We start from the raw sequence: 27796 nt of genomic DNA, 5'->3' as shown, positions 1-27796 counted from the left end.
TGTGGAACTTTCAGTTTGCAGAGAGGATTTTCACCCATGATTTCATTTAATCTCAAAACAATTGCTAGCGGTAGGCAGCCAGATATAATCACTTTTAAAGTTGACATCCGAAGAGATTCCTTGGCTCACCTAAAGGAACCCAAATAGCACAACTCTCTAGAATCCCCACTACCCCTTGTGGGGTTCTCAGCTTCTAACAGCCCCTGTTTTTCCAGAGCCTTTGCACACTTCACTGGGATCTGTTTTGTTCCCAGGCTGTGCGTCTAAACTCTGAGGAGGTTGGGGCAGAAACATCACCATTTTCACCCATGTTTCTTTAACCCACCCATCCTGGTGAGCTCTGGGTGCATGTGACTTGTCTGGTGATTTGCTACCTCAGCACCAGGCATTCTGCACCTTAACCACGTGGAGCCAATGTCTGGTCTCCACTCTCCTGGTTCCTGCATCCGTGATTTCATCTGCATCTTCCTCAGTGACTTCTCTCCTTGCTCATGCTTGTCCGTCACCTCCCCATTCCCACTTCTTTGTGTTGCTTTTTTCCCCCATCTGCACAGGATAAATAAGTCAAATGGCGATGTACATCACTTAAACACAGCTGAACTGTTCAGAGGCAGAAAGCAACAAATAACCTTCAATAAATGACATGTTTGGGATGTGCATGATTTATTGCTTCTATATGTTTGCAGAGAATTCACTTTGGTTTGTAGTATTTTAGGAAACTGTTTAAGACATGGCTGGGGCATTGCTTCCCCTTCTATGGGGGTGTGTATGACCGATCCCCTAATCCTGAAATGTACTTTGATATTCGATCTCTAGTCTTGGGAATTCTGTTAGCATGTCTGAACGTTACCCGATTTTATGAAATTGTAGGCTACTAGTGATAGATTCTGAATGGCCATTCCTGTGGTGAGTGATTGCAATGCTATCATCAGGAGTACGGATAAGTAGCCCAAATTATAAACTGGTTTATGAAAAGCTTGAGCTATCTTTGGATTAAAATTGTGCCAGTCATTTATGACATCACCATGATTTCCCTCAAAATGTTTGGACAGGAAACTGAGGAGTATTCTAAAGGGGACATATGGACTTTTTGAAGTGGTTTAGTAAGGATTCTACTCAGGGACCTTGGAAGGAGCTGCTGGCACGGAGCCACTGGTGAAGAACACCCTCCCTATAGGGGGACAGCCATGAAGGAAAGGCTCCAGTCTTGATCATATGAGTTGGGGAGCGTCAGGCGTCAGTCTTACTAGTCATATTGTTATCTGCTCACATGCCTTCTCTGACTTTCCATTCTCTCTCTCTCTCTCTCTCTCTCTCTCTCTCTCTCTCTCTCTCTGTGCGTGTGTGTGTGTGTCTGTCTCTGTCTCTGTCTCTGTCTCTCTGTGTGTGTGTGTGTGTGTCTGAGAGAGAGTTGTATGTGACCTTGTGGGTTCATGAGTATGTGCCTACATGTGCATGCAGCTGTGCACGTAGATGTCAGGAACTGACATGGTGTGCATTCTTCGCTCATTCTCCAGCTTATATTTTAAAAATTAAATTTATTTGTGTGGGGTGGGGATACATGCCATAGGGTCTGTGTGGAAGTTGGAGGAGAACCTGCAGGAGTCAGTTACCTCCTCCCACCACAGGGGTCCTGGGATTGAATTTGGGTTGTCAGCCTTGGCAATAAGCTCCTTTACTATGTTAACTTGCTCTTTACCTAGTTTCTCTACAAAGGTGTGCACCTGCCACCCCAGCCACTGGTGCTGGGTGTCCAGATGCGTGCTGCTATACCAGGCTTTTTACACGAGTGCTAGAAACCTGGATTTTGGTTCATAGCAAGTTCTTTGCTGAGTCATATACCCAGCTGACTTTACATTTTCTGCCGATAATACCCACATTGGTTAGCCTGGCCTTCCAGGTCCTATACAGTCTAATGTCAACCCACCTGTAAACTCCGTCTTTTTTCCATCTCCCTGATCCCACATCCTAGACATAGGAGATATTTAAAATTCCACTTAAAGCATTGGCCATCCCTTGTCCATTCCCTTTTCTATAATAACTTGGCTCAAATGCTCTTCACCGATCTTCACAGGTCTTAACTCTAGCCTTTAAGCCTACTTTGTGCAGCTCTTCTTTCAAGAGGGCTTCCTTGGTGGCCTAGTTGGAAATTCTTTCCCCTATCTCTGGGTTGCATTATTTTCCCCACCTTCCTTTCATGATGCAGAACTTCTTCCTACATTGCCACTGGGGCTTCTTCCTAAATCATAAAGCTCCTGCAAGAACAGTAGATATCTAATTCATCTTCGTATCAATAATGGCCCCAATATAGCTTATTGCACATAGAAGGTGTTTAATAAATATTTATTTATCAAATGAATCAGTATCTTCTGTTGTGGGAACAGAGCTCAAAAATCTGTTAGCGCAGAGAAAATAGCAAATCCAAAAGCACAGGAAAGAGTAGGTCAAGCAAAGCTTGGATGACACCTACATGGACATCTAGATCTCTACAAGACAGAACTTGATATAAAAAAAAAAAAACCTCACCCCACCCCTGCCACAACCTAGTTTTAATCTCAAGACTTAAGTTAAGAGGTTCATAGGTGTAACTCTAGGCAACTAGGGAATTACGTGATGCTCCTAATAAGGGCTAGGTTGGGACGTAGGTCTCTCTGGCCATGAAGCCCAAACTTTCTGCATCTTCCTAGTGCATGGCCTGCCCCAGGAGGCAGAAGCAGGTGTGTGGTGGTGGGTTAGGAATAGGTGAGGGAAGACTTATATTTCTGGCCAGGGATGATTTCCCTAGACAACGTTCATGATGCTTACCTGCAGAATGATAAAAAATCACAGAGAAACAGGCTAGAGAGGGTGCTTGTGGTGGCGGCGTTGTTGTGATTGGCATCCAGTGAATTATGCTTTTAACTGGATTTTATAATGTGCCTTCACTCCAGACTTTGGGATCTATTTTGTCTACCCTTAATTATCTTAAAGTGTGGGGATCTTTGGCTAACCAAATAACAGATGTGTTTATTTAAAACTTTTGACAAAATCCTTTTATGTTTTCATTACATTCTAGCACCTAGGCTAAAAATGAAAAGGTTATCTCGTTGGCATTCAATCGTTTTGAGTGTTTCTTAGTTCTTCTCTTTACCCATGGATTCTGATATTGTTAGAATTCTCAGTATTTTAAAGGAAAAGTAATCCTTCCCCCTTCTGATCGATTGTTCATACTGGAAGTAGCAGAGGCAGGGACTGCAGACTTAATAATGTGTCTCTTCAAAGCATACATTGGCACCAATGACTCGGTTTTTCACTGCAAACACAGGACCTCACACATAGTAAGGGCTCCATAAATATTTATTGAATAAATAAGTGAGTTACTCAAATGAATAAAAATGTATTATGTCTGCAATTTAAGTGACTGGTAGGGAAGGCTATGAGAGTATGCCAGCATTACCCTTGACTGTTTGGTTTATGTATCTTCCCTGCCTTGTTTGCTCTGGAGATCTAGAATGTATTGGCAGAACTATTAACCGTGTCGTGGGTGCACATTTGGGATGGTGGAACAAAGGGACGAGAGATCTGGGCTGCATGACTACAGCCGGCCTCGCTAGTCCCTGTGTCCGGAGCTTCACTTCCCTGACTCTAAAGAAAAGCAGCTCTCTGAGTAGGAGTTGATGATGATGGTGATGATGATGGTGATGACTCAGCATTTCTCTAACTCGGGAGTTAAAAATAATGTTCAGCCCAGCCTACTTGTTATTCCTCACGACTACCCTGACAGGTGGGTGGAGAAGTGTTATCTCCAAGCAAAAAACATACTGGGGGCTGTGGCCCAGAATACTGACTCTCTTTTAGAATGGAGTATCCACCGTTAGGAGTCTCATTGCTAGGATCCCAGACCCCAGTTCGGCTTCTTAGTGAATTGCTATGTGGGTCACAGACAGCAGAGAACGGCCACAGCAAAATGAGACTTGGAATTTGGCCCCTGGAAGTTTGCTTATCCTCAGAGCCACGTTTTTCTTTAAGAGTAAATGTTTGAATGTGCATTTGGAGGAAACTGGACCAGTTCCATCTGAATCCTGACTTAGAAGATAACTCCAAGATTTAGAGGAGTCACTCTGACTTCACAAAGGACTCTCTTTCCATTCAGCTTCCTACAGTTGGTTTTTGGCAGCCACGACTGTGCCAGATTACCAAAATCATCCCTCAGTTTCTAGACTGGAACTCTGACAGCTAGCGGTCGGCTCTCTTCTTGTTCTGTTTTCCTGCTTCGCTTTGCCCGTTTTTCCTTAGCTCTCGGTTCACTAATACCTGGATTTTAAGGTACAGTCAGAGGGATGCTGGACCTTAAGAGATGGAGCTTATTCTGATTTCTAGTCACCTCCGTCTTTTCAGGTGTTTCCTTCCTTTTCTTTCGGGAATGAGATTTTGGACTGCATTGAGACCAGGAAGTCCTCTTGAACATCACCCTTTTCCATAACTCAGGTGCAGTTTAGCTCACATTCACCCCAGACCTCAGAGCTCAGTCATGCCTCAGGTGCTGTCCTCTGATCTTAGCCTCCCTGGTCCCCTGCTGATCTCTTCTCGCCACTGGGATGCTGAGAGGAGATGTTGCTCCTTCTTGGTCCTCCCTCTATTATTTCTGTTGCTGTCTGGTTTTTTCCTTCCTACAGTCTTGTTTGTCAAGCAGCCTCTTGGGCCCAAAGTCATTACTCTCTCCCGGCTTGATTTGATTCTCCTAAGAGGCACAGGAGAGTAAGTGGAAACAGATGGGGGAAGGGTAGATTTCCACTCCTTTCTCCCCCAGGAACTTCCTGTTGTGCTAGCTAACCTTTAGTTTGGTATAAAACCTGGACCAGAGACTCAAGATTTGAGAAGTGTGTCATTTTCACACTGTTAGAAGATCTGAGAGTCAGGTTAGGAGCTACTCAGTCTGAATTCCAACAGGTTTTATAATGTGTTTCAGGGGCATATTTTGGGTCCATCCTCAACAGGTAGGAAGCAAAAAGTTTTCCAAGTTAAATGAGGTGAAACATCCTCAGGATATTTGGCTAGCTTGTCAAGGGCAGGTGTGAGGATGGGGTTAAAATGAAAAAAAAAATTCTCGGTGTTAATACTCATTTCTCACTAAAATTAAAAGTAAATAAAAATAGTCATTCAAAAATTGTTTTCATATAAAAATGTTAAAAAATCTATCAAATTTTAAGATGTCAAGCAGGTGTGTGCATGCGGGGGGGGTGTACACGTATGTGTGCAAGGCTGTGTTTCTTTAGCCAGATTCCATATTCCATCAGTATTTTCTACTGACCCCTAATGGCCAGAGCTGGTTACTCCTAAAATAGTTGACTATCAGACAGAAAGGGAAGGATGCCTTTCTGACTCTGGCACCAGAGTGCAATGATTTTTCTCCTCTTTCTGTTATAATTAAGTCACACAACATGGTTTCTCCTCCGTGACTTTCACAAGCATAGACTTTCAGAGCTGACACAATCATAAGTAGCCGTCAGTGCAATACCGTTGTGTGGGTGTGCATGTGAGCATGCGTGTCTACAAGCTGCTGAACCACATCCCCAAATCCAGCTGCTCATTTTAACAACGAGGAACTGAAATCCCCAAGAAGTGTGAGAATTGGAAGAAGTCCCACAGGCAGTTAGTGGGAACTATAGTTATGACTCTGGTCTTTTGTGCTTGTCATCACATCATAGGAGTCCTTGTAGAATAGCTAATTCAGAGGTCCAGTTGCCACTGAGTCTGACTTTTATATCTGGTGATTTCTACTCTGCTTCTTATCACCACATGGGAAGGGCCCCAAAGTTTAAGGGAAGTAAGCTTACTAACTACCAGACAGGTTGGAGAAGCTGGGATGAGACAAAAGAGTCTCATCTGCCACATTTTCACAAATGCCAGGCCTTAAGGCAGACTTCAATTCCCAGAAAAGAGGAATTTGAAAGTCAGAAGCCACTGCTGTGTCCTTAGGAGCTAAACACAGTGGCCATGAGAATAAGACTTTGTGCATACTGTGTGTGTGTGTGTGTGTGTGTGTGTGCGTGTGTGTGCACGCTTCTGAATCTACCTGCTGGAGCGTGTAACTTGCACAGCCATGATTGTGATGTGGAAGAGAGAGAGGTTAGAGTAGATGGGAAGAAAAAAGCAGAGGAGCATGTCCTATTCTTGAGCTAGAAAGAAAAAAAAATCTGGAGGCAGAAGTGGGCTTGTGGTAGGCTGGGTGGGGGGGGGATGCTCACAGACTTAGTTAAGATTCTGAGGAGCAGAGACTGGGAAGTGGGTGGCAGAGAAGGAGGTGGGGACAGCTGTTGCTTTGATTTGCTACTGAGTCAGTGTTCTTGGTGTATTAGCGCTGAGAGGGAGCCCTAGGCTGGCCCCCAACCAAAACAAGCCCCTCTGCAGCCAATATTGAGTTGTAATAAGGACAAACGCAGTTGGAAGACATAAAGGAGGGGCATCTGATCCTAAACAGCTCCTTGTTCATCTTAGCTCCCTTATTCTGGAAGTGTGGATTTTAAATAAACATCTAGCCTTCTGCAGCAGGAGTCTGTGAAGAGGATGGAGTGGGGGGAGCAGAGCACTGGAAGGCATCGCCGAGAACTTCTGGAGAACAGGTTCTGTGTAGGTACAGGATGGTACCTGGGATGATGGCAGCCTTTTGCAGCGTCTGTTACTTCAACTCTGCATGCCTTCCCACAGTGATCTCATTCTTTAGAAATCAGGGCAGGTTTGTTGTGGGCTGTGTACTCTGGTACAGTAGACAAGAGGCTGGTTTTGTCTGAAGTTTTGGATACCCCCTTAACCTGAGCAGAAGAGTTTTATATCCTTCCTAAAACTTGTTATTTCTGCCGGGCCGTGGTGGCGCACGCCTTTAATCCCAGCACTCGGGAGGCAGAGGCAGGCGGATCTCTGTGAGTTCGAGACCAGCCTGGTCTACAAGAGCTAGTTCCAGGACAGGCTCCAAAACCACAGAGAAACCCTGTCTCGAAAAACCAAAAAAAAAAAAACAAAAAACAAAAAAACTTGTTATTTCTTACACACACACACACACACACGCACGCACGCGCGTGCGCGCAATAGAACTAGAAAAAATATTCACCCCCCCCATACTGTAGGAAAGCATTTGAACTCTTCTAGAGGACCCAGGTTCAATTCCCAGCACCCACATGGCATCTCACTACTGTCGGCAACTTCTATTCCAGGGAATCCAACACACACAAGATATGCATGCAGGCAAAACGCCAATATACATAAAATGCAACTAAATAAATAAATTCAAAACAGAAATAAGAAAGCTGTTAGGAAAGGAAACATAACAGAATTGAACTTGGAACTCACTTAGTGCACAGGAAGGGCATGGGAAGATGGGAATTGATTGAGACTGAGTGATAAAGCTCAGCCAACCAGGAACATGCAAAGAACAGATTTCCTGAGGGTGAGAGATCTCACACCTGACTTTCATCCTGCCATTCCTACCTGGTGCCTGGTACCTGACCTGTCTGCATGCACATGCAAATTCCCTTTCCTACAGGGTCCCACCCCATGCATCACTGTTTTGGTGGTGATTTAGATCTTTTGGGGTGATGGCTTGGTGTAGAGGGATAACAATGCTGTGAAAAGCGTAATTTGTTATGAGGCAGGCAGGAAAGCATTTATCTCTGCTGGTTCTGATATTCCTGACTTGTTTTTACTGTTTCCCTTCACTGGATGATCAGAGGCTGGGCGTGAATGACAGGTTCAGGGCAATGGTTAGGAGTGTTACATGAAGAAAAATGTGTTCTGCTCCATACACCCACTCACACTACTCTAGTTTCCCTGATTCCCCTAAGTCTAAACGAGACTTAATCCCTCTCTCTCTCTCTCTCTCTCTCTCTCTCTCTCTCTCTCTCTCTCCTTCATTCTTATCACTTGAAAAAGAAAATCTGTATTTTTAAGAGTGCCGCATTGCATTGTACACGCTAGCTTCACTTTGTGCTTCTCTGGTAGTTTAACTCTTCTATGAGACAGACACATTCTTTCGTGTCTACAAATCTCACAGTCTCCTAAAGGGCAAATAATGCTGTTTTGACAGAAAAGTCCCTCCTTCCCTCTTTTTAAACCTCCACTGAGTGCCTCAGCTTTGATGGTGGTTATGTCTTCTCTTAGCTCCCTAAGCTGCCTGTATTTTCCAACTCGGTCATCCTTTTTTTCTCCTTCAGCACGTGTCCTTCAACACACTATGATTCTCATTATTCATATGCCTGTTTTTATTTTTTCTGTCTCAGACACACAGCTTTTATTATGACCCAGATACAGAGCCCCTTTCACATGCTCATATTAATCAGAACCCCTTACTTCCAGAAAACCATATGGCTTAACCTCAGAGCTTCCCCCAAAGCAGAATTTAGTCTCTTTCTTCTGCTCAAACTCCCCAGGAAAGGACCAGAATCCTCTCCTCCCCAGGGCTGAGGCTCAGTCCATCTGTCACTGACATTGGACTCCAGGGTTTGGAAACCAGAAAAGACTTGGCATTAAAAGCAGTTGAGGATAAATGAAAACATGGAAGGCTCAGGGGCTTAGTGGTGCTGTATTTTATATTTGTGGGAGATTATAAGATGCAAGTTGGAGGGGAAACATATACTATGTCCTTGGGAAAGATGCCATTATCCAGAAGTGTGAGAACTAGTGAGTGCCACTGTCCCACTGTAATTTTGTGTTTGTCAAGTGACAAATGGCTAGGAGCAGATGGGAAAACTGGCCCTTCATTTTATAATGGGAGAACTTGGCCTCAGGTTCCTTAAAGGGGTGGACACGATGGTCAGTTCCATGTTATCTGTCGCTGATGCACACAGAGTTTTTCTGCATTTTAAAGGGTATCAAATATTTAAACCAGAGGCTCCATGAATAAATTCACCTTTAGGAACTTTTTAACCTGGGTGAAGCTTTGGCTGGAAAGCAAAGGGCTGAGGCATAGAAGACAAATAAACAAACACAGAAAACAAGATCTTGCCCATTCTGAATAGCACCTTATATTCAGAGTCCTAGCTCTTCATCCCACTTTGCTAATATTCGGGACAATTTTGAAGACAAAGAAAAGAGACAGGTCGTGGTCGACTTATAGGTGAGTGGCTGTGTCACAGACGTCCATCACATTTTCTTCTCCCCAGGGCAAGGCGCTACTCCTGACCTTCTTGACCCTGAAGTAGAAGTAAATGAGCTAAAGGTGTTTATAATTAGCAATCAATATACAATTAGTACAAGCCTAGCTGGGTAAAAGAAAAAATAAGTCTTTAGCAAATGCAGTCATATATAGATTTGTGTGTGTGTGTGTGTGTGTGTGTGTGTGTGTGTATTTCTCCTGGACACCTTTCCAGATGTAAGATCTCACACAGGAATGAAGGACATACTGAAAAATGTTAGAATCTGCATTTCAATTCTTCTGGAAATAAGTCTGCTCTTCTCTAGAGCAGAGTGTCCAGGGAAATGAGTGGATGCAAGATACTCCAACTGGTGCTGCAACCTCAGTCCTATCTTCCAGAAGGCTCTCTCATAGAGATAAATCACTTACATTATCTGCCCTGGATGGATGAAGCTTCTTCTTGCTTCAAGTGAGGAAATGAAGGAGACACCCTGGCAATTCATTTGGGTATCCATCCTCCTAGACACTTCTCTGGGTCATTCATGTAGAAATTGACATGGGACAGTTTAGACTCAGGGGAAGAGGAGCTTGCCCTGATCTGATATAAAATGTTGAACAGGCAGGCTAGCTGGGTACTTGGTGTCATCAGATTATTGGCAGATGTGTAAGAGAGTTCATCTCAAAGATGCTACTAATGAGATTTGGCCAAGAACATGAATCCAGGGTGACGTTTTTATTTAAGGCCACTTTCTCCATAAAAGATGGTCACAAAAGTGGAAGGAGTGAATCAGGGTTCTCATTTTAGTTTCTATGCCTCTCATATGTTGGGGATTTTCTATTGCCTAGTTTATTACATATCATGTTTGCATTGCTGAGGCAGAGGACAGACGGAAAGCAAGCATTATAGTAGGACAGGTAGTGCTCGCATCAGATTCAGGGTGCTATCGAGAGCTGCATGCTTATGACTGAGGAGGACTCATTCTACACTCGACATCTGTGGGGTATATGTGATTATCAGACAGGAACAATGTCATCTCATTCTAAAACACAGTATCTGTAGGGCCATTTTAAAGTATGGTTCCAGCTACAGTAAAACGTGGAGTTATTTCAAGGCCATCTGAGGACACTGTAGACCCCAATTTCCTGAACATGTACACCTGAGAAATACTTTTCTGTTTCCCCAGTCCAGAATTCTCCTGTTCTCGTCACCTCTCCTTTCTAGGGTTGATTAGTCAGGAGAACTCTATATCTCTGTAACAGGGTGTGGACTCCCTTTTCAAATATCAGGGCCGCATATGTTTCTGATGGCGGGGGGTGGGGGGAGGGAGGAAAGCACAGCCAGTTCTGAGGGCTGCTCTGGGAGAGCAGAGATGATAAAGCCTTGGTGGAGCAGGACCATGGAGAGCAACAAGCAGTGCCTGGAGTGTTACCATGAGGGGCCAGCACCATGGAGAGCTCAAATCACAGGTAGTTTGTTTGAAAGGGGACTTGGGACCTGGCATGCAAGGTAGCAGGCTCTGGTGCCCACAGAACTTAACGCCAGATTTCTGTTAGCATCACGTGACGTCCATCAATTTTTTTTTTCCTGAAGGATTTTGAGTCTGTTACATACACCCAGAAGGACCACCACCAGTTAGTGTGTGATCATTAGCCAAATTATCTAAGTGTGAGTGGTGACGAAGATTTTAATTGCTACAAGTTATTAAAAAATAAAGTTAGGACTATTGTCTAGTGAAGGAGATGACAAAGTTCCTGTGACCTGCTCCCTTCAGAAACACTGGGATATAAGGAAGCCAAAATGTGCATAATCATCAGATAGGTTATATGACATACACAAATGTTCTGATGGTCTCCAATTTTCTATAAAAGTTCAATATTTGATGAAAAATGGAGAAGAAATATGAGACCAGACTTTTTAAGATGAGTGGTATCTGCTGGGCAAAGTGGCACATGCCTTCATCCCTGCACCCAGGATGCAGAGGCAGGCAGATTACTTTGAGTCTGAGGTCACTCTGGTCTACAAAGCAAGTCCCAGTACAGCCAAACTGTTATACAGAGAAACCCGGTCTCAATAAAACAAAACAACATCTCCCCCCTCCCTCCCCTAAAAGAGTTGTGTCACCAGGGCTTAAAGCTTTCTGTTTTTATTGGAGAAATTTAGTCACTGGCTTTTTTACTTAAGAAAATTTTGGTAAATTAATAAGTGATTCTTTAATACTTGCTGGTTCAATAACGATTATATAGCTTTAATGAGCCACTGTGTGTGGAAAAAATATCTCAATAGATGTATGTGTTCTACTCCTGAGAGGCTGATTTTTTTTTCAGGATTAGAATGGATGGACTTCCTTGTCACATACAACAGTGCTGGCTTGAAATTTTTCTGGCATAGTTGTATGAGCCTGAGCCCCAGCTGCTTCTGACCTTATAGAGAACCATTACCACTGCTGAGCCTGGCAGCAGAGATGGGTCTTTGCCCTGGAGACATGTTTTTCTCCACCTGAAAATGATATAGAGTGTTTATTCTTAATTTGACTGTGTTCTTAGAGACTTGAACCTTTTCCTAGTGGTTTATGAGACTCTTTTGTGATTCTCTCTCTCTCTCTCTCTCTCTCTCTCTCTCTCTCTCTCTCTCTCTTTCTCTCTCCCTCCTCCTGTCTTAAAAGCATTCCTGTGGTGATTGCTATTCTCACAGCCTATGGTTGACATCCCGGACATGACCCATACAGGGGTCATGTTCCAGTATATTGACCTGTAGCCAGTGGTTAAACAGGAAGCACTAGACTCTGACATTAATAATAAAAGAAGATCTTGGGCTAGCATAGAGGTTAGTGGTGGGGAGCTTGACAAGTATTCACGAGTCTACAGGTTAAACCCCCACATACACCAAAAGAGAGAAAAAATAAAAAGAAGATATCATTACTCCAATTTTCTAATGCTCTGGTTTTTTCATTCAGCAAGAAGCTGACTGCTTTCAGGAGAATCAAGAGCCTAGACTGCCATCCTTAGATGACATTCCTTTACAGAGACTCAGATGACAAAAAAAAAAAAATGATTGTGGAGCCAATAGGCAGCTCCACTGGAGTAGGAGACAGTGTGGAATGTAACTAGGCACAGCCCCAAGGGTTTTCTTTCTCTGACAACTGTGAGATTTCCCCTACCACACGACTTAAGAACAAACAGCTTCAAACACCGTTCTACATATCAGAGTGCAGTGAGCAGCAGCAAGAAATGCCTAAGTCTAATCTCAAGATTCACAGTGCAATGGTATCACGTCCCGTCTGCCATTTCAAAATGACCAGAACACCAAAAAGATGCCATCTGTGGAATTTCATGGCTGCAGAACTATGAGTCACCCACTTCAAGAGGATGCTGAATATCTCCAACATGTCACTCTTAAAATTGGACTAGGTCTTCTTTCCTCAGTTGGAGGAGGAAGAAAGGAAGCCTCAGTGCACTCTGATGGCTCAGCTGACTTTTGGCGGAGGGCAGAGAATTTTGGACTGTAGCAAAAGCCAGGTGTAGCTTAAATAATACAGAGAAGCCAAGAATGGGGCAGAGGCTCCAGATCTTAATTTCGGCAATTCTCCGGTGGTCTCTTTTCCTTAACGAGGGAGAAAACTATCAAAACCAACTGTGCCACCTATGCCTAGGCCGAACTTAGGCTAGGATATCTAGCCATGATTTCTGGGTAGCCATCTCCCATCCATATTAGGCAAACTGAATAGTCAATGAATTAACTATGTCATCCCAGTATCTCTCTGATGGCCTTAACTTCCTTGTGTCAGACGCTGTGCAAATCTTAAGGGAGAGTATGTCCTTCCCCAGAGTTATAGCAGGAACTAAGAAGAGAACAGAAATAAAAACAGACAGAACTCTTACAGCTATAACAAGGAACAGAAACTCAATGGAGCAAATCTGCCAAGCAGATCCGTGGGCAGCACTACAGAGAATGCTGGGTCTCTCCGGCACATTGGGCATGATCTCCACACTGGGCACCTGGCCAGGGGGCTGCAGAATGCATGGCAGTGGACAGAAGGTCATTGGGAAGGAAAACTAATGCGTGTGTGGGACACTGAAAGGTTAAGTTGCTATAATCTCGAATGAAGCAAAGCAAGGTTGTCCATCCACTGGGTTAAATCACTGTACTGAAAATAACTCGGGAATAAAGAACCCCGAGAAGGCTGGTCACAATATTGAATGTCAAGCTGCTCACCAGAGACATGACCACAGGGTGCATTAAGTTCACAGACCTTGTGTTTCTCAAACTGGAGCTGCCAACGTCTGCCAGTACTAGTGGAGAAAGACCAGAAGGGAGGGCAGGTGGCAAATTTTTAGCCCTGTGGCCACAGGACTAATGGCCAGGTTCAGATAGCATTTGCTGGCCCTACCTTGTTTCAGCTTCTCAATCCCTGCTCATCTTTATGAGTCTTAAATATTTATGCTGTACCCAAAGGAGCTTTACACCTCAGCAGCACATGAAGTTTGTTTTTCTGATTCTCAGTAGAATTAGCTTCCCGGTCACAGCACCTTTGACCATTGCGGCTTCAGCATGCTGGATTATTTGGTCCTTAAATCTTTACACCACATCTCTCCTAGATTGGGTCAAACATTACAGGTTAAGCATCACCTAGCACCCTGCTCAGGAGCTCCAGGTAAACTCAGGGGTGCTAGACACCCTTCATGATGCTAGTCAGAATGGCCTCCAGGAGTGGCATCTGTGGAGTATATAATCTATACATTTATTTTCCATCATTGGCACTCACTTTCTCAGACTCAGAAATCAAGGTACGGAATTAATTTAGTGGAGGATACCTAATGGTTATGTTTCAAACAGTGCAGGCACTGCCCTCTGCACAGATATTCTGGAGGCGTGGTTGGATTTTTCTTTGGAAACAGTGTCCTAACTCTTTCCCTTTTCCTGACCCATTCTCTTCAGTTCTTCATACAGAAGTTACTACCTTTCCCTCCTACCTCCAAGTTACTGCTCTAACTATATTTATTTCTAAGCTGAGAATACAACAATTCTCTTTTTCTGAACTTTAAGCCCAAATAGGGGATAGGCTCCCAAGTTGAAGAACAAGAAAGAGTTGTCATACATTGTGTGAGGAAAGATATGGACACTGAACAAATTTACTCCAGTTTGTCATTTATGTTCTAAAGAAGAAAAGGCTGAAGCTTACTGATGTGATCATTTTCTCTTTTCAGGTCTTAGATTGGCACTCTTAGTTCCTATTGCCAAAGGATTGTAGTTTAGGCACTTGCTTTGGGAAGACAGGGACTTCACTGAAAGTCAAGGCTTTTTAGGAGAGTCATTACTGAGGCACAAACACCCACTGTCCCCTTTTGCCTTGTATTAAGCCCACTGTCCCCCAGGACTGCTCATCTCCTCTGTGAGCAGGGTCACCAGTGCAGTCTTCTGGGGACAGGGATTCCATGTGCAAGAGAAGAGACTGCCAGCCATCCCTTTGGTGACAGGAGGAACTTCCTTTGGGGAGTTTGGGGAGTACAGAGTGAAAGGAGTCAGCCAACCAACTGTAGAGAGGGGGATCCCCAGGGTCCCTACACCAGGGGAAGCTTCTTTACCAGGACAGAGACAGGGGAAGGGGAAGAGGTCAGGCAAGGTGGAGCTATTATTCCTCCAGCACCCTGGCTCCCAGCCTGCTTTCCTCAGATGAAATTCTCTACATCATCCTCCCCAGTTCCAACCCCTCCCCTCTCCACCCTGCCCCGCCCTGTGCCCATCCCTGCTGGCCACTGGGTCCATCGCCCAGGAACCACCTCCCCTTTCTCCTCCCCTGCGGTTCTTTCTGTTTTTTTTTTTTCTTTTTTTTCCCCCCGTTGGCATCTGGCCGGGCATAGCCACCACCCTCCCTCTACTCTCCCCACTTCCCTTTGCTCCGCAGAGGTCCTGTTCCCATTCCTCTTCCCTTCCCTTCCCCCACCCAGCCCACCTCTGACAGGCCAAGAGCGAGAGGAGGAGGATGCATTCCTTTAGTCCTCCCTCCTCCGGGGACCTGAGGCTCTAAGCTGGGGTACCCTTCTTCTTATCTCTACACACTTCTTCAAGCCACCCCATTAACCAAGAACAGTCCTTAAGAAGGCTGAGGTGCCCCCACAGCGCTGACCTACATAGCCTGGCCTGGGGCGGGAGGGGCTCTTCCCCAAGTCCCCTCTCCCTTGGCCCCGCCTCCTTTCTTCACCCCCCACTCTTTTCCTTCACCTCTTTACCTTTCCAAACCCAACAAGGGTTGAGTTGCAGACGGGGGCAAAGAGGCTAGTCTGCTACCCCGCCCTAAATTTGGGGAAACTGATGCTCAGCTCAGGAAAGCTTTGGGCTTCCTATCGATCCTTCTCCCCAAATATCTTGCTCTCTTTTTTTTGCTGCCCCGCACCCAAGTATAGGTTTCCTTTCCCAGATTTTGCCACCACTAGGACTAGAGCCAAACTGGGGCCCCCTCCGCCCAGTGTTGTTGTTTTGCTTCAAGGAGAAGCCCCTCTCCTTTGCCCACGCCCCCCTCGACAGCCTCACCCAGGCCCCCTTCCCTGCCCACTCAGAGCTCCGCGGCGGGTGGGGAACGCGCGGGGGAGCAGAAATGTTTGCATGCAGCAGTTTGGGGGATCGTTCTGGCCACCCAACCCCTACAGACATACATACACAAACACCCAACACACGCCCTGACTGAAACAGCGACAAATCTCACTCCGCCCCCAACACACACTGACACAGACATACACACAGACTCTGACACAGAAACGCAGCACCAGACACCAACATAGACGCGCACACCCAGACACACACGGACATCAACACTTCCAGACCCCGGCTGCTCCAAATAGACAGCAACCCCCCGAGATCCAGACCCCTACTGCACACGCAGACACACACACAGTCGGCTCTGTACATAGAAGGGTGCACACGCCGGCACACCCCACGGTCCTCAGAGACAGCGATGCTCAGAGACAGACACAAGGGTATTCCAAGAGGCTGGCGACTTGAACCCTCGCTTCTAAACAAAGCCAGCAGGCTCCCTGCTCCCGACTCCCAATCTGAACCCCCACCTCGGGGCATTGGTCACCTCTCCTGGCGCCGCCCCCTCCCTCACTCACCGTCCTGGGAAAGATTGGCCCCGCCGGGTGCCCAGGAGCAGGCGAAGAGCAGGAGCAGGGGCAGGGCGGAAGGGGCCCCCATCGCGCTTCCTGGCCGCCTCCCCGGCTGGGCGCTGGCGAGCCTGGATCTCCGGGGACTGGGGCCGGGGGCACTGAGTAGACGGCGTAGCTGTCCAAAAGGGCGCCCCCGGAGCGGCTTCCAAGCCCGGGGCCGAGGCGGGTACCGGGAGGGAGCCGGCGCTGCTGCAGTCGCCGGGATTAAATAGGGCGCTCGGAGCAAACCATTCGGTTGGAGGTGGAGGGGGGGTGACGGGGGGCTGGGCTGGTGGCGGGGGGGCCTGGATGCCGCATTCCCTACTCCCCCCCGCCTCCCACACCCCCTCCGCGCTTTTGTGGTGCGTTCCATCTTCTCCCCCGGGAGCTCCTCCAGCACCACTCGGGTGTGGAGCAAAGGAAGGGAGCTGGCTCAGCAATGGGACCCCACGCGCACCCCTCTTGGGCTTGGGGTGGAGAGAGGGGAGGTGGGCAGGGCGGTGGGCCAGCTGGCGAGAGCGTCCACTGCAGGCCTGGGCAAGGGCGTGCCCACTAGCCTGAGATCCTCCGGCTCCGCCTTCTCCTTAGGCAACCGGGATCCCCAAAGCTAGGGCACCCCTATCAGCAGTGTGGCCAAGTATACCTCCCCAGGGTACCTACTTACTCAAGCCTTTCTCCTAAGCTTAGCCTTCTTAGTTCCTCTTCTTCAAGACCTTCTACTTGTCCAGCAACAATTTGTGGCTCCAGGTAACCTCCTTTGCCAAGCAGACCCAAGGAGGTCACTGGACTAGATCCCTCTCAAGTCTTCTTCAAAGACATCACCAAAGAAATGTCCTGCAAAGTAACTCCAAGTTTCTCTCCTCGATACCCTCTTTAGCCCCAGGTAGCCCTTCAATACCCCCTTCTTCTCAGACTTCCAGAGATTCTCATCTTCTCAACTTTTAGCTAGTAAGAACCCACCGTGAAAGGCAGACCCACGAATGCCTCTGTGGTCTCCAAGGCTATATAGAAGATGCTCACTTCCAGGAGTCCCAAGTCCCCAGTGTTTGCTGTTCTTGCAGGTTATCTCTGGGAGAGTTTGTTTTGTTTTGTTTTGTTTTTGTTTTTTTTTGGGGGGGGGTATGTTTCAGAAAAGGATCTTTCTGTGTTAGTTTTGTCGGAATCTAGCTTTGGGGAATGAATTCCTAAATTTTAGAATCCTAGAAATCAGGCAATTTTAGGTATGTTAAGAGTTCTTTAAAAATAATAAACCTGATCTAACTTAAGCCAGGTTTTATATTCACTCAACAGCAGAAGACACAGCAGTGAGCATCAGAGGGAAGAGTATATGGTGCTTCATTCTAGAAGTGAGATGTGGGTGTCTCTAATAACGCCTGCAGCCCATTCCCCATGCTGCCTTCTTGTGCTAGCCTTTAATGTTTGAGTAATCTTTCTGTCCCTATGTCAAGGTTTCTTAGTTCTGGATGGTGATGTAGTTAATGTCCCTGTCATCTAAGAACCTGAGGACAGCCTGCAGAACATAATCTGTAACGGGTAAAGCCTTGTCTAAATGACAAGCAGTGAAGTTGGGGCTGAGACTATACTGTTCAGGGAAGCCTTCAGGCTGGTCTGGGTCTGCTCTGATATTTTTCTCTCACTATTTCTGGACTTTATAGTTTCTAGAGAAGAAATCTGCTTGCCTCTTGGACATTTCTTGACTGTCTGGGTGGTTATTATTTTTTTTTCCTAGATAATTTGACCTGTGTTGGCGACTCTGACTCATTTTGCCTCCCATAGCTCTCTACTATTTTGAAATCTGAGCAGTGACAATGGAGTAACATACAGGGTAGGGACGTGGAGACATGGATGTAAGAGGAGAGGAGGTTAGACAGGGTAAGGAGAGTTTGTAGGAAGATTATACTTCTTGATGGAGGTGGGACCAGGTTGGTCTGGGGTTGGTTATGATAAGAAAAGGAAGGAATATGGTAAACCATAACAAAACCCAACAACAAAACAAACTGTCAGCCTCAGTGGGAAGGATCAGGCTTTTCTAGTTAAAGGCTCTTGATGGATAAAGAGTGTTTGAGCTACGAGAAATGTTTAGCCTTGGATTTAGAGAGGATAGGGTAAGGGGTGTGGAGGTGAGTTAGGTGGGGGTAGGCGGGATGTGGGATTAAGTCCCGAAGTCCTTTAATTAGCCATCTTTTCCATCTGGTGCTTTGCAGGATCCTCTTCTGCCTGTCCTTAATTCTCTGATGACTTGCGGCTCTGGCCCCGCCCTCTACTGTAAGGGGTGGGTACCAGGGGTGGGAGGAAGAAGGAGAGCTGTTTTGGTGAGGCACTCTTAAGGCTAGCAAATGGGACTCTGGGATGCTCTTTTCCTACTGGCTCTTCTTTCCTTCGTCGCGTCATCAGGATGAGTTTGGCAGCCTTTTAGATCTTGGTAATATGAAGTTGCCGTTGACTTTTAGAGTTATGGAATAAAAATGTATTAGAGCTGCAAAGAACCTTGAAGATCATCCTTTTAAACTGGGTCTTTGTTGAACAGATGAGGAAAATGAAGCTCAGAAGCCAAATGGCTTTCTGTGTTCAATATCTAGCTAGTGAAGGCTGACAGGACTGGGTGAGGGACAGATAGTAAGTACCGTTTGAAGTCAAGAAGGATGAGGAGGATCAGACCCAGGAACAAAGAAAAACATCCAGTTTGAAGAGTTCCCTTCTCCTGTTTACCTCAGAATGGTAGTTTCTCCTACAAGGAATGTATTCCACTTAGAAGAACCCATTCTCTACAATTCTTCCATTGCCCTGTCTGCATCAGCCCCTTGAATCTTACAAGCATGTCATTTGCTTAGAAAAAAAGAGCCTTACAAAGAAAGACTGACCTATAAGGATTATCCGATCATAAAAATAGGTAGAACGTAAGTATCTATGTTGGATTGTGATCTCTATGGTTACTCCTCACTTGAAAATGCTATGACATACAATTTGCATTTCCCAGAGACTTGCACAAGGTCTGAGATGGATTGTCTGTGGGATGACAGAGCTGGCAGCTACAGGGAAATTTGGGGAGAGTCAAGAAGGGGAGTGGAGAGAGGGTGAGCGTGGCCTCCTGCATGCCCCTGTCCACTCAGCAACAGCCTGGGTATCTGGGGGTGTGGAATGTGATACTGGCACCGATGCCGGGCTAGACACAGCTGTGTGGGCCCTGGGCATTCCTTCCCCACGCAGCTTCTGCTCAAAGGGGAGGGAGAAGGAGCTTAGCTTTTAGAGGGCGAGTTTTATGTGTTCCTCTGGGAGGGACCAGCAGCACCTATAGGGAAAAACACATCTGAGAATGTGTACCTTGACAGTCCCTCAGATTCTTCCTCGTACTCTGACCCTTTCCTTTTCTGTGACTTTTATTAGATGACTCTATGCAGGTCCCTACCTACACTGCTTTCCTCTTCAATTTTCCACCCAACTAAACCAGTACTTGGCTGTACCACCCCTTACTTCTATTATCCAGTTTTAATTAACACCATCCTTAATAATAACCTCAGAACGAATTTTAATTCTAACCTTAATTGAATTCTAATTTTAATCCTAACCCTAATCTATTAAGGATTCTAACTACCAGTCCTAATAACAGCCCCAACTTAATTATCAATTTTAACTAGTATCTCCATTGGAACCAGGTTCGAGCCGGCAAGCAAGAAAGCAACATGCACAGGGTAAAAAATGGCCACAGATCCCAGGAATTACGAAGCCATCATTTACAGCCTTCATGCTGAGTGCTTTATGCACACAGTATCTCATGTGGGTACCAGCAGCTACCTAATGTGGTTGAATTTATTACTTCCGTTACCATTGCAAAACAGGGTGTAACATGATTGTATTCGTAATCAGGGGATCCACAGCCAGGCCTGCTTGATCCATGACCCTGTGCTCACCTCCTGTCTGCCAACAAGTAATTTTGACCCATCTTCTCCTAAAATCTCAACTAATAACCCACTAGCTTGACTTCTACATATCATTACTGGTTTTTTGTTTTATTTTTAAGTAAGTAACAGAACAAAGTAGAGATGGAGCAAATTACAAAATCCCTGCATGTCCCTGCCCACAGACCCTATTGGTACTTGGAAACATTAATTTATTGATGAAGTTAAAATATTCAGACTATAGAAAGGAACTCACTGCAGAGAAAAGCCTTCTCGCCTTCGCCTTCTCGGAGTAGCCATATTGCACAACCCCAGGGGGCATCGTTCTAATTGGCGTTGTGTAACAGGGCAGCGCTGCCTCCCACAGTTTTCCAGGCAAGCAGATAAAGTCAAGGTAAATAGCTACCAAATTAAATCGTCCCCCCCCCCCGTGTGTGTGTGTGTGTGTGTGTGTGTGTGTGTGTGTGTGTGTGTGAGAGAGAGAGAGAGAGAGAGAGAGAGGAGAGAGACTTAGGGATAACAATCACTAGGCACTTGGAATTTATAATTAGCAATAACTACTAAGGGCCAGGTTCTCAGCTAAATTCTCTACACTTGTTACACAATTTAATATTCACATGTCCTTGCACAGTGCTCATCACCTCTATGACAGATGAGGATGGCGGGCCCGAAGAATCCCGGTTGCACCATGATGGGGAACGACACAAATCCAGGCCTCAAAGTCTACATTCTTAACTTTGTGCTTAGCTAGAAAAGCTGCTCAGAGCTTGGCTCTGAAGGTCATGTGGGCTTAGCTCTTAATGTCAGAGAAGCCGAGTTGCCTGACATTAGACAAGAGGATGACCTATGAGGCTGTCGATAGACTCAGATTGATATAGGAGGAGACTCTGTGAGGCAGAAGGGGCCGGGATTACTACATTACAGAGGGAAATGAGCAATACGTGAGGGAGCAGAAGAGAAACCGAAACAAATAGGAGCAGAGGCGGGGGAAATTGTTTTGTGATAAATTCAAGCAAAAATAAAATCATATAATAAATTTGTGCGTCACCATTGTTCCAGCTCCAGGCTGATTGATGTATTATGGAAAGACAGCAGACATATATAATCTTCTGCAAATGAAAATGTGCGTTTCCCGTTACCTGGGGATCGGTAGCCTCTCTGGTGGAGAGCTTCCACACTGCTCACCTTGATTCTGTGTTCCTGCAATATCAAGCTGCTTGTAATTCCCCAAACACACTTAGTTGTTTCATGCCTCAGTGTCTTTGCACATACCCTTCTCTATAGGTGGATTGCCCGTCTCATCAAGCCTGATGAAAATTGTGTTTATCCATCCAAACTTTGATTAGGTGCTACCACCTGTGTAAAACCTTCCAGCTGAGGGTAATCTTTCTTTCTGGGCGCTACTATTATATTAAATATATATATATATATTAACTATTATGGATCTCTCACTGTGTTCTGAAGATTTTGCAATAATTTTCTTCTCTAACTGTGTACCCATGAGTCCATTATTCCTAGTGTATAACCTAAAAGAATAGCAAGTTTACTTAATTCTAAATTAAACCAAATGTCAAGTTTACAAACATAGGCTCAGTCAACCATTTTCCATATAAGCAGATACATGCACATAATCATAATTTGATGGCATATGCCACACAGGTATGCATGCATTTAGTTGTATGGATATTCTATTCATAAACTGATTCGGTTGTTTATAATATACATGCACAAATACTTTTATCTACATAAGATACATTTTATAATTATTATAACTGACTTTAGATCACACTACTTGCCTATTTATCTACCACCTGTCTGTCTGTCATCTTGTGTGGAGTTTGCTGACCTGGCACTGTCCCACAAGCCTCATTTCTAGCTGCATGCAACTTTCGTTTGTACTGCTGTAGTTGTGGAAAATACTCATCCTTTAAATATCACTTGTAATTTGGACAAATACCTTTAAGGATGCACACTTTATATATATGTTGGTGATTCATTCTGAGCAATAAAAAAAAGCTAAGACCTGGTTGTAAAATAATAGTCAGTAACTTATTGGTTGATTTATGTGCTGCTTCCTAAGGGAGTTCCCAAAGTAGAGTTCTAGAACATTTCTGAACAGTTCTGTTCTTCTGCATTTGTAAATATAGACTAAATGCCACACGAGTCTTCAGAAGCACAACTGTTGAACAAACAGGCCCAGGCTGTGTAAGAAACCACCACATTCTGTCCAGATCTGAACTCCACTCCCTAATCATGGCTTCTTTTCTTCATAGCCTGTTGAGAAATTTCTATGTGATAAACAATGTTGGCTGGAAGAAAGTTAGATATTTTGTGGTAGCCTCTTAAAAAATTGCATAAACAATCACATTATTAACTTATTTGTCTATTTATTTATTTTTGAAACTGCATTTCAAGAAGTCTTGGCTGGCCTCTAACTTTTTCTGTATCTGAAAATGACCTGGAACTCCTGATTTTTCTGCCTCTACTTCTCAAGTGCCAGGATTACGGGCATGTGCCACCATGCCTAGCTAGATATTTTTAATTTACAAAATTAAATATTCAGTAGGCCAATTTTCTTACCCCATTTCTAACCCCATGTCAGTTTTGAACCATATTTACCTGTGACAAATAATACAAGTATCAAGAATAGGTTACTGTTTGGGAACACCAATACTTGATAACTGAGACCATTCTAACAGAAATGGGTTGCTTTTAAAAAAATCCTCTGTGAAGGTGAATTTTAAAATTCTATTGCAAAATGTCAGTGTTTGGAAAACAAAGTACAAAGAATAATAAGTCATAAAAGCCACAGTAAAGGAATTCATAGTCCAAAAGCAAGGACAGGCTTGCAAACACAGTCACCATGACAAGATGGTGTGGGAGTGTGTCTACATGAGGTACAGAGGGAACAGAGGAGAGACGGGAATTAAACTTAAGAGAAACATGGAGACAAGGAATTGGCCAGGTGTCAAAGGAATGAAAGACATGAAGGAGGGACTGGTGTATGCTGAAATGGGGAATCGGGGAACACCGAAGTTGTGGCCAGACTCTGGGGAAATTTATGCTAGATTGTTCTTTATTCTGCACACAAGCAGTCATTGCAGGGCTTAAGCAGAGAAATGTCAAGTCAGATTTCCATTTTAGAGCGATAACGCGGGCAGTGCTGGATAGATGATGGATAAGAGCTGCAAAAGCCTGACCGCCCTGGGTCCCAGAAAACCAGTACCATGACACTAACTAAGACCCGCTGAGTGTGGTCTTGTCTTAGATCAGACGGGTAAATTAGGGAAACTATCTAGAGTATCAGTCTAGACTTGGGCTCATACATGGTATAGACGAGGCTTCTGCACATGGACATTGGCTCACAGCAGCTTATATTTTATGATGTAGATTAGTAGTAAGACTGGACTGTTCCAGTGGCCATGAACAGAGCCTTTGCTGCTAAAACTGGGATGTCTGGTCACTACTTCAGTTCCTGGAAGAAATAGTCTGTATTCAGCAGCAGCCCCAGTAACCCAGACCATGGGTCAAGTCAAGGGCAAACCGGAAAGGCAAGAAGAAACTGAGTGAATTATTTTCTGCTTTGGGATAGTAGCAGTGAGAATGGTTAGGAGTAATAGCTAGAGCAGTTGAATGCAAGGTGAGTTCAGAAACCAAGTAGCAAACCGAGGAGGGAGGTTGGTCCCCAGTCCTGGATTCCATCATCATTCTCTGAGCTCTCTTTGATGGAAAAGAATGTTAGAGGCTCAAACAGCAAGCACAGTAAAAAGTCAATGCATACACTTCTCATTCATGTGTAACTTTAATATATTCATACATACACTTCTTTATTTGGCAGTCATGGGGTGCCTACTGTGTGCCTGGCATTTCACATATTCTTCATTATGTATTCTTTATGCACAGCCTTATGGCATGCAAACAATATTATTCTCTTTTTATAGATGAGGAATTTGTGACGCGAGCAATTTGGTAGTTTTCTATAAATTATATGTTAAGTAGTGGGGGTGATATCTCTGTGTGTAGGTGTGTATACATGCTCACAGTCACATGTGCATGGTTGCACCTGCTTGTGAATGCCAGAGGTTGATGCTGGGTTTATTTTCCAATTATTCTCCATCTTATACATTGAGGCAGGGTCTCTTAATAGGACACAGAGCTCACCAATTGAGCTATTCTAGCTAGCCAATGTGGTATAGGAATACCATCACTTTCTCTGCCACACTGGGACTGAAAAAGACATCACATCTGCCTGGCATATACCCGGGTGCTAGGGACATAAATTGCCACCATATGCTATGTGGCAAGCACTTAACCCGCTAAGCCATAGCCTTAATTCTAGAAATCTTAGATGTCTTTAAAGCCTCTGGTCATTCCAACATATCTTTCTTTGCCTGATCAAAGAAAGACTGACTTGGAGGCACTTACTCAAACAATTTAGATTCCCCAGGATACTCGGGTTCCATGAGTTAATAATGAAAATTCCTGTTTCTAGTGCCAAGTGCTTGTGGGTGATTCCTAAGCCCTTGACAACCCCAAGAAACGACTTGCTACAGCTGCATCTCCTGACAAAGTTCATTGATCCCCAAGGAAACCATGTAAATACCTCATTAGAACAGTTCACAGGAATGGTTCACACTAAGAAACAACACTGCCTTCTGACATTGAGTTTCTCAGTGCTTCCTCTCCACTGACTGCAAATCTCATAAAAGACTGCACAGTGTGACCCATGCCTTCCTCTCTGGCTTCTCACAGCCTCATGGCTCCGGTGTTTTGTTCCTAACAGGCAGACACCAAGCTCATGTCCACCTTTCCGAACTGGAGTGCTTCTCCTGTGCCCTGTGCTGAGGGATTAGTTTTGCATTTGCTTCTCTGCTTAGATACCACCTCGTTGGAGATACCTTATTTTCTTGAAATCACTTATTGTTTTTGATGAATTGGTCTTCTATTTATCATCTAGCTCCTTTCTCAGAGTCAAGTGTAAGTTCCAAAGGGAAGGAAACCTTGTCAATTTTGATTAGAGCTGTATCGCCAAAAACTGGAAGATGCTGTGTGTAACACCGATATCTAGAGCACGCTGGTAGGCCCTGGTTGAACAGATGCAAGGAATAGATTGTACTCCCTTCAAACTGTCGCATTTGAAGAAGCATTTGGTTTTATCCTCAAGGACCTTTGTCTTTGGTCCAAGGCAAAACTCTGCCTGCTGTTTGAGGCTCTTCCCTCGGGTTCCTGGTGAGAGAGGATGTCTCATTCTTTTCTCTGACCACTATGTAACGTCCCTCTAGAGGGTTTAGGCTGTTATTAAATTGGCCCATGGCCTCTTGTCCATCAGAAGAAGTGCCCCAATTCATAACTTTCTGCTAGTTCCTTTATCATTCCCGCATCTCTTCTCTAATCCCTTTCTCTTTGTTAGTTGGGTTCAGGATAGGCCACAGTAGGTTAGTGAGGCCAGAACTGGCGGCAGTGAGTTGAGCATGAGATGTTACTCCAAAACTTCTAACATTTTTTTTTGCATTCCTGATTTTTAAAGCATCCCCCACCCCCAATGCATAGCCAGCTTGTGGTCTATTTTGGCCCCAAGATATTTTTAAGCCCTAAGGTTCAAGAGCTTTCTGCCACTAGACTAGCATCCCTTTGCTAGTGAAGATGGGTTGAGGTTTCTCATTAGACTTCCTGGTTTCAGGATTTCCTTACGGCTCCCTTGGGTAAATTAGAAATGGAGGGGGTGAGGATGTGTTCAGATTGCTCCTGCTGAATTCATGTGAAGTCTGGGATCGTTTTCTGTGTATCGTGCAGACCTAGACAAGAACGCGTGTTCTGCCCCCACGGAAGCTCAGGGGGTCCTGGCTCCAGCCTTGAGGAGAAACTTAGGAGGATGAGAAGACTGCTCAGGGAAAACCACCGGTTGAGGTTAGACTCAGTCAAGACTAGAAAACATGTTGTGCTGTTGTGTTTGTCATCAGTCTCTTTCATTTGCTAAACATTAGGCTCTATCACTGCCAATCTTACAGCTTCACTGCGAAGATTACTAAGTGAGCGCCTTCAGGTACCACCCCTAGCACGGAACTGAGCACATACTCATTAGTTTCCTCTCCGACTCCTTCACCTCGGAGCAGCTGCCTGAGGGCTGTTTTCTTGTGCTTGCCTTGCACAGACTCTTGTGTTATACTCTCATTGTCTTAGTATAAAGCACTGCCTGGATCTAGATTTCACAATGCCAATGTCTTCACTTTTTACCCAGGCCACTTGCATGCTGGCGACATAGCCTGCTCTCTGCTACCCTCGTGTGGCCACCCTGACCCCTCGTTATTTCTGATCCTCTGCCCCCTCGGTGTGGCGGCTCTGCTGTAATGCACTGTGTTCTCAGCATCTAGGAATCCTTGCCTCAGCTCCTCTGAGTAGCAAGCGTTTATGTGATGCGAAGTCCCTTTCGGTTTGTCTTCTCCTCTGGTGATATTATTAAGAACTCAGATACTTTAGCATTTTTCTTTCCTTTCCTCCATGTTCCTCACCTGTCACAGATGTATGCAGCATAGACGCATGCTGAGTTTGGATTGCTTCAAATCCCATGTAAGGTTCTCTCTCCTAGGAATTCTGAGACACACACACACACACACACACACACACACCTTATTACCTTCATTTATTTAATCATAAAACGACCTGCACCCCCACTTCAAATTAGTAAAGAAATCATATTCATTCCTGTCTTGGTAAGGGTTAATAGTAGATCTTGGGTAGACACAAAATGTTGGTGAGTTATATGGAAAAGGATGTATCTGTTTTCTCTCTCTAATTGTGTTCTATATTTAGCCCAGAGACTGAAGAATTATTTAGAATAGAATATGTAGACCAGTTTGTTTGAAAAATGCAGCAAATGAGAATATAGGAAAATTAATTGGGAAAGCTTTTAAACCAAAGCTAGGAAAGTGAGATTGGAGAACCAGACATTGTAGAGCCCTTTATCTTTATGCCCTGTAGGAAATGGACCCAAAGCCTCACAGATGTTAAGCAAGTGCTCTACCCCTGAGTTGTAGCCCTAGCCCTCGAAGGGTTTCAGTGCTAGTCCGGCATCAATTGGAATGACTTTGCAGTAAGATGTCACGTGACTGAATTGGACTTTAACTATATTAATCCTGTATTCAGGATGGTAAAGATGTGTTAAATCTTCATTTGTAAATCCAGTGCTGTACTATGCTAAACCACATGAAGATGTTTTCTGGTACTTGACAGGAAGATTTGAACTTTCCCTTGCCAAAGCAAGACAGGAACGATCATGGTGGACATAAGAAATTAAAGAGGAAGCAGTTCCTTGACCTATCCCAAGCTACTTAAAAATTCTAATCATTAAAACACGGCGAATACATGGCATCCTTTCAAATCAATGTGTGGATTTAGTGCTTGGCACAAAGGGTTGTCTTTCTTGTATATTCGCTCTTTGTAACTGAAGATTGGGCTGTAGAGTGCAGTAGAATAAATGGCTAACTGTCAGTTGGGGTGGGAGCAGATCAACTTCCTTTATACTATGCACAGAACAGATGGACATGTTGGAAAATTTTATAAACAAAATATACTCTTTTTTCCTGCCGAGACAGGGTTTCTCTGTGTAGCCCTCGCAGTCCTGGAACTCACTTTGTAGACCAGGCTGGCCTCGAGC

The 27796-nt window shown here is 44.8% G+C and overlaps 1 protein-coding gene across 2 annotated transcripts in view; it reads right to left on the bottom strand.

Moving 5' to 3' along the window:
* The window catches only part of Cadm3 (cell adhesion molecule 3), a 30309-nt gene extending 13831 nt beyond the window's left edge, over positions 1-16478 (bottom strand). The window contains exon 1 of one of the 2 annotated variants that reach the window (XM_041643430.1): positions 16214-16478. In XM_041643430.1, coding sequence (XP_041499364.1) covers positions 16214-16295 — 82 coding nt within the window. In that variant the 5' untranslated portion in view covers positions 16296-16478. The remainder of the gene's footprint in view (positions 1-16213) is intronic. The other variant, XM_041643431.1, reaches the window with a different exon arrangement.
* Positions 16479-27796: the final 11318 nt, after the last annotated feature.

This window comes from Microtus oregoni, unplaced genomic scaffold, assembly GCF_018167655.1.
Source record: "Microtus oregoni isolate MIOR12 unplaced genomic scaffold, Mior012 000086F_ref0000336, whole genome shotgun sequence".
In the NCBI taxonomy this organism is placed as follows: domain Eukaryota; kingdom Metazoa; phylum Chordata; class Mammalia; order Rodentia; family Cricetidae; genus Microtus; species Microtus oregoni.
The sequence above is the reverse complement of the archived record's forward strand: the minus strand, read 5'-3'. Positions and strand labels throughout refer to the sequence as shown.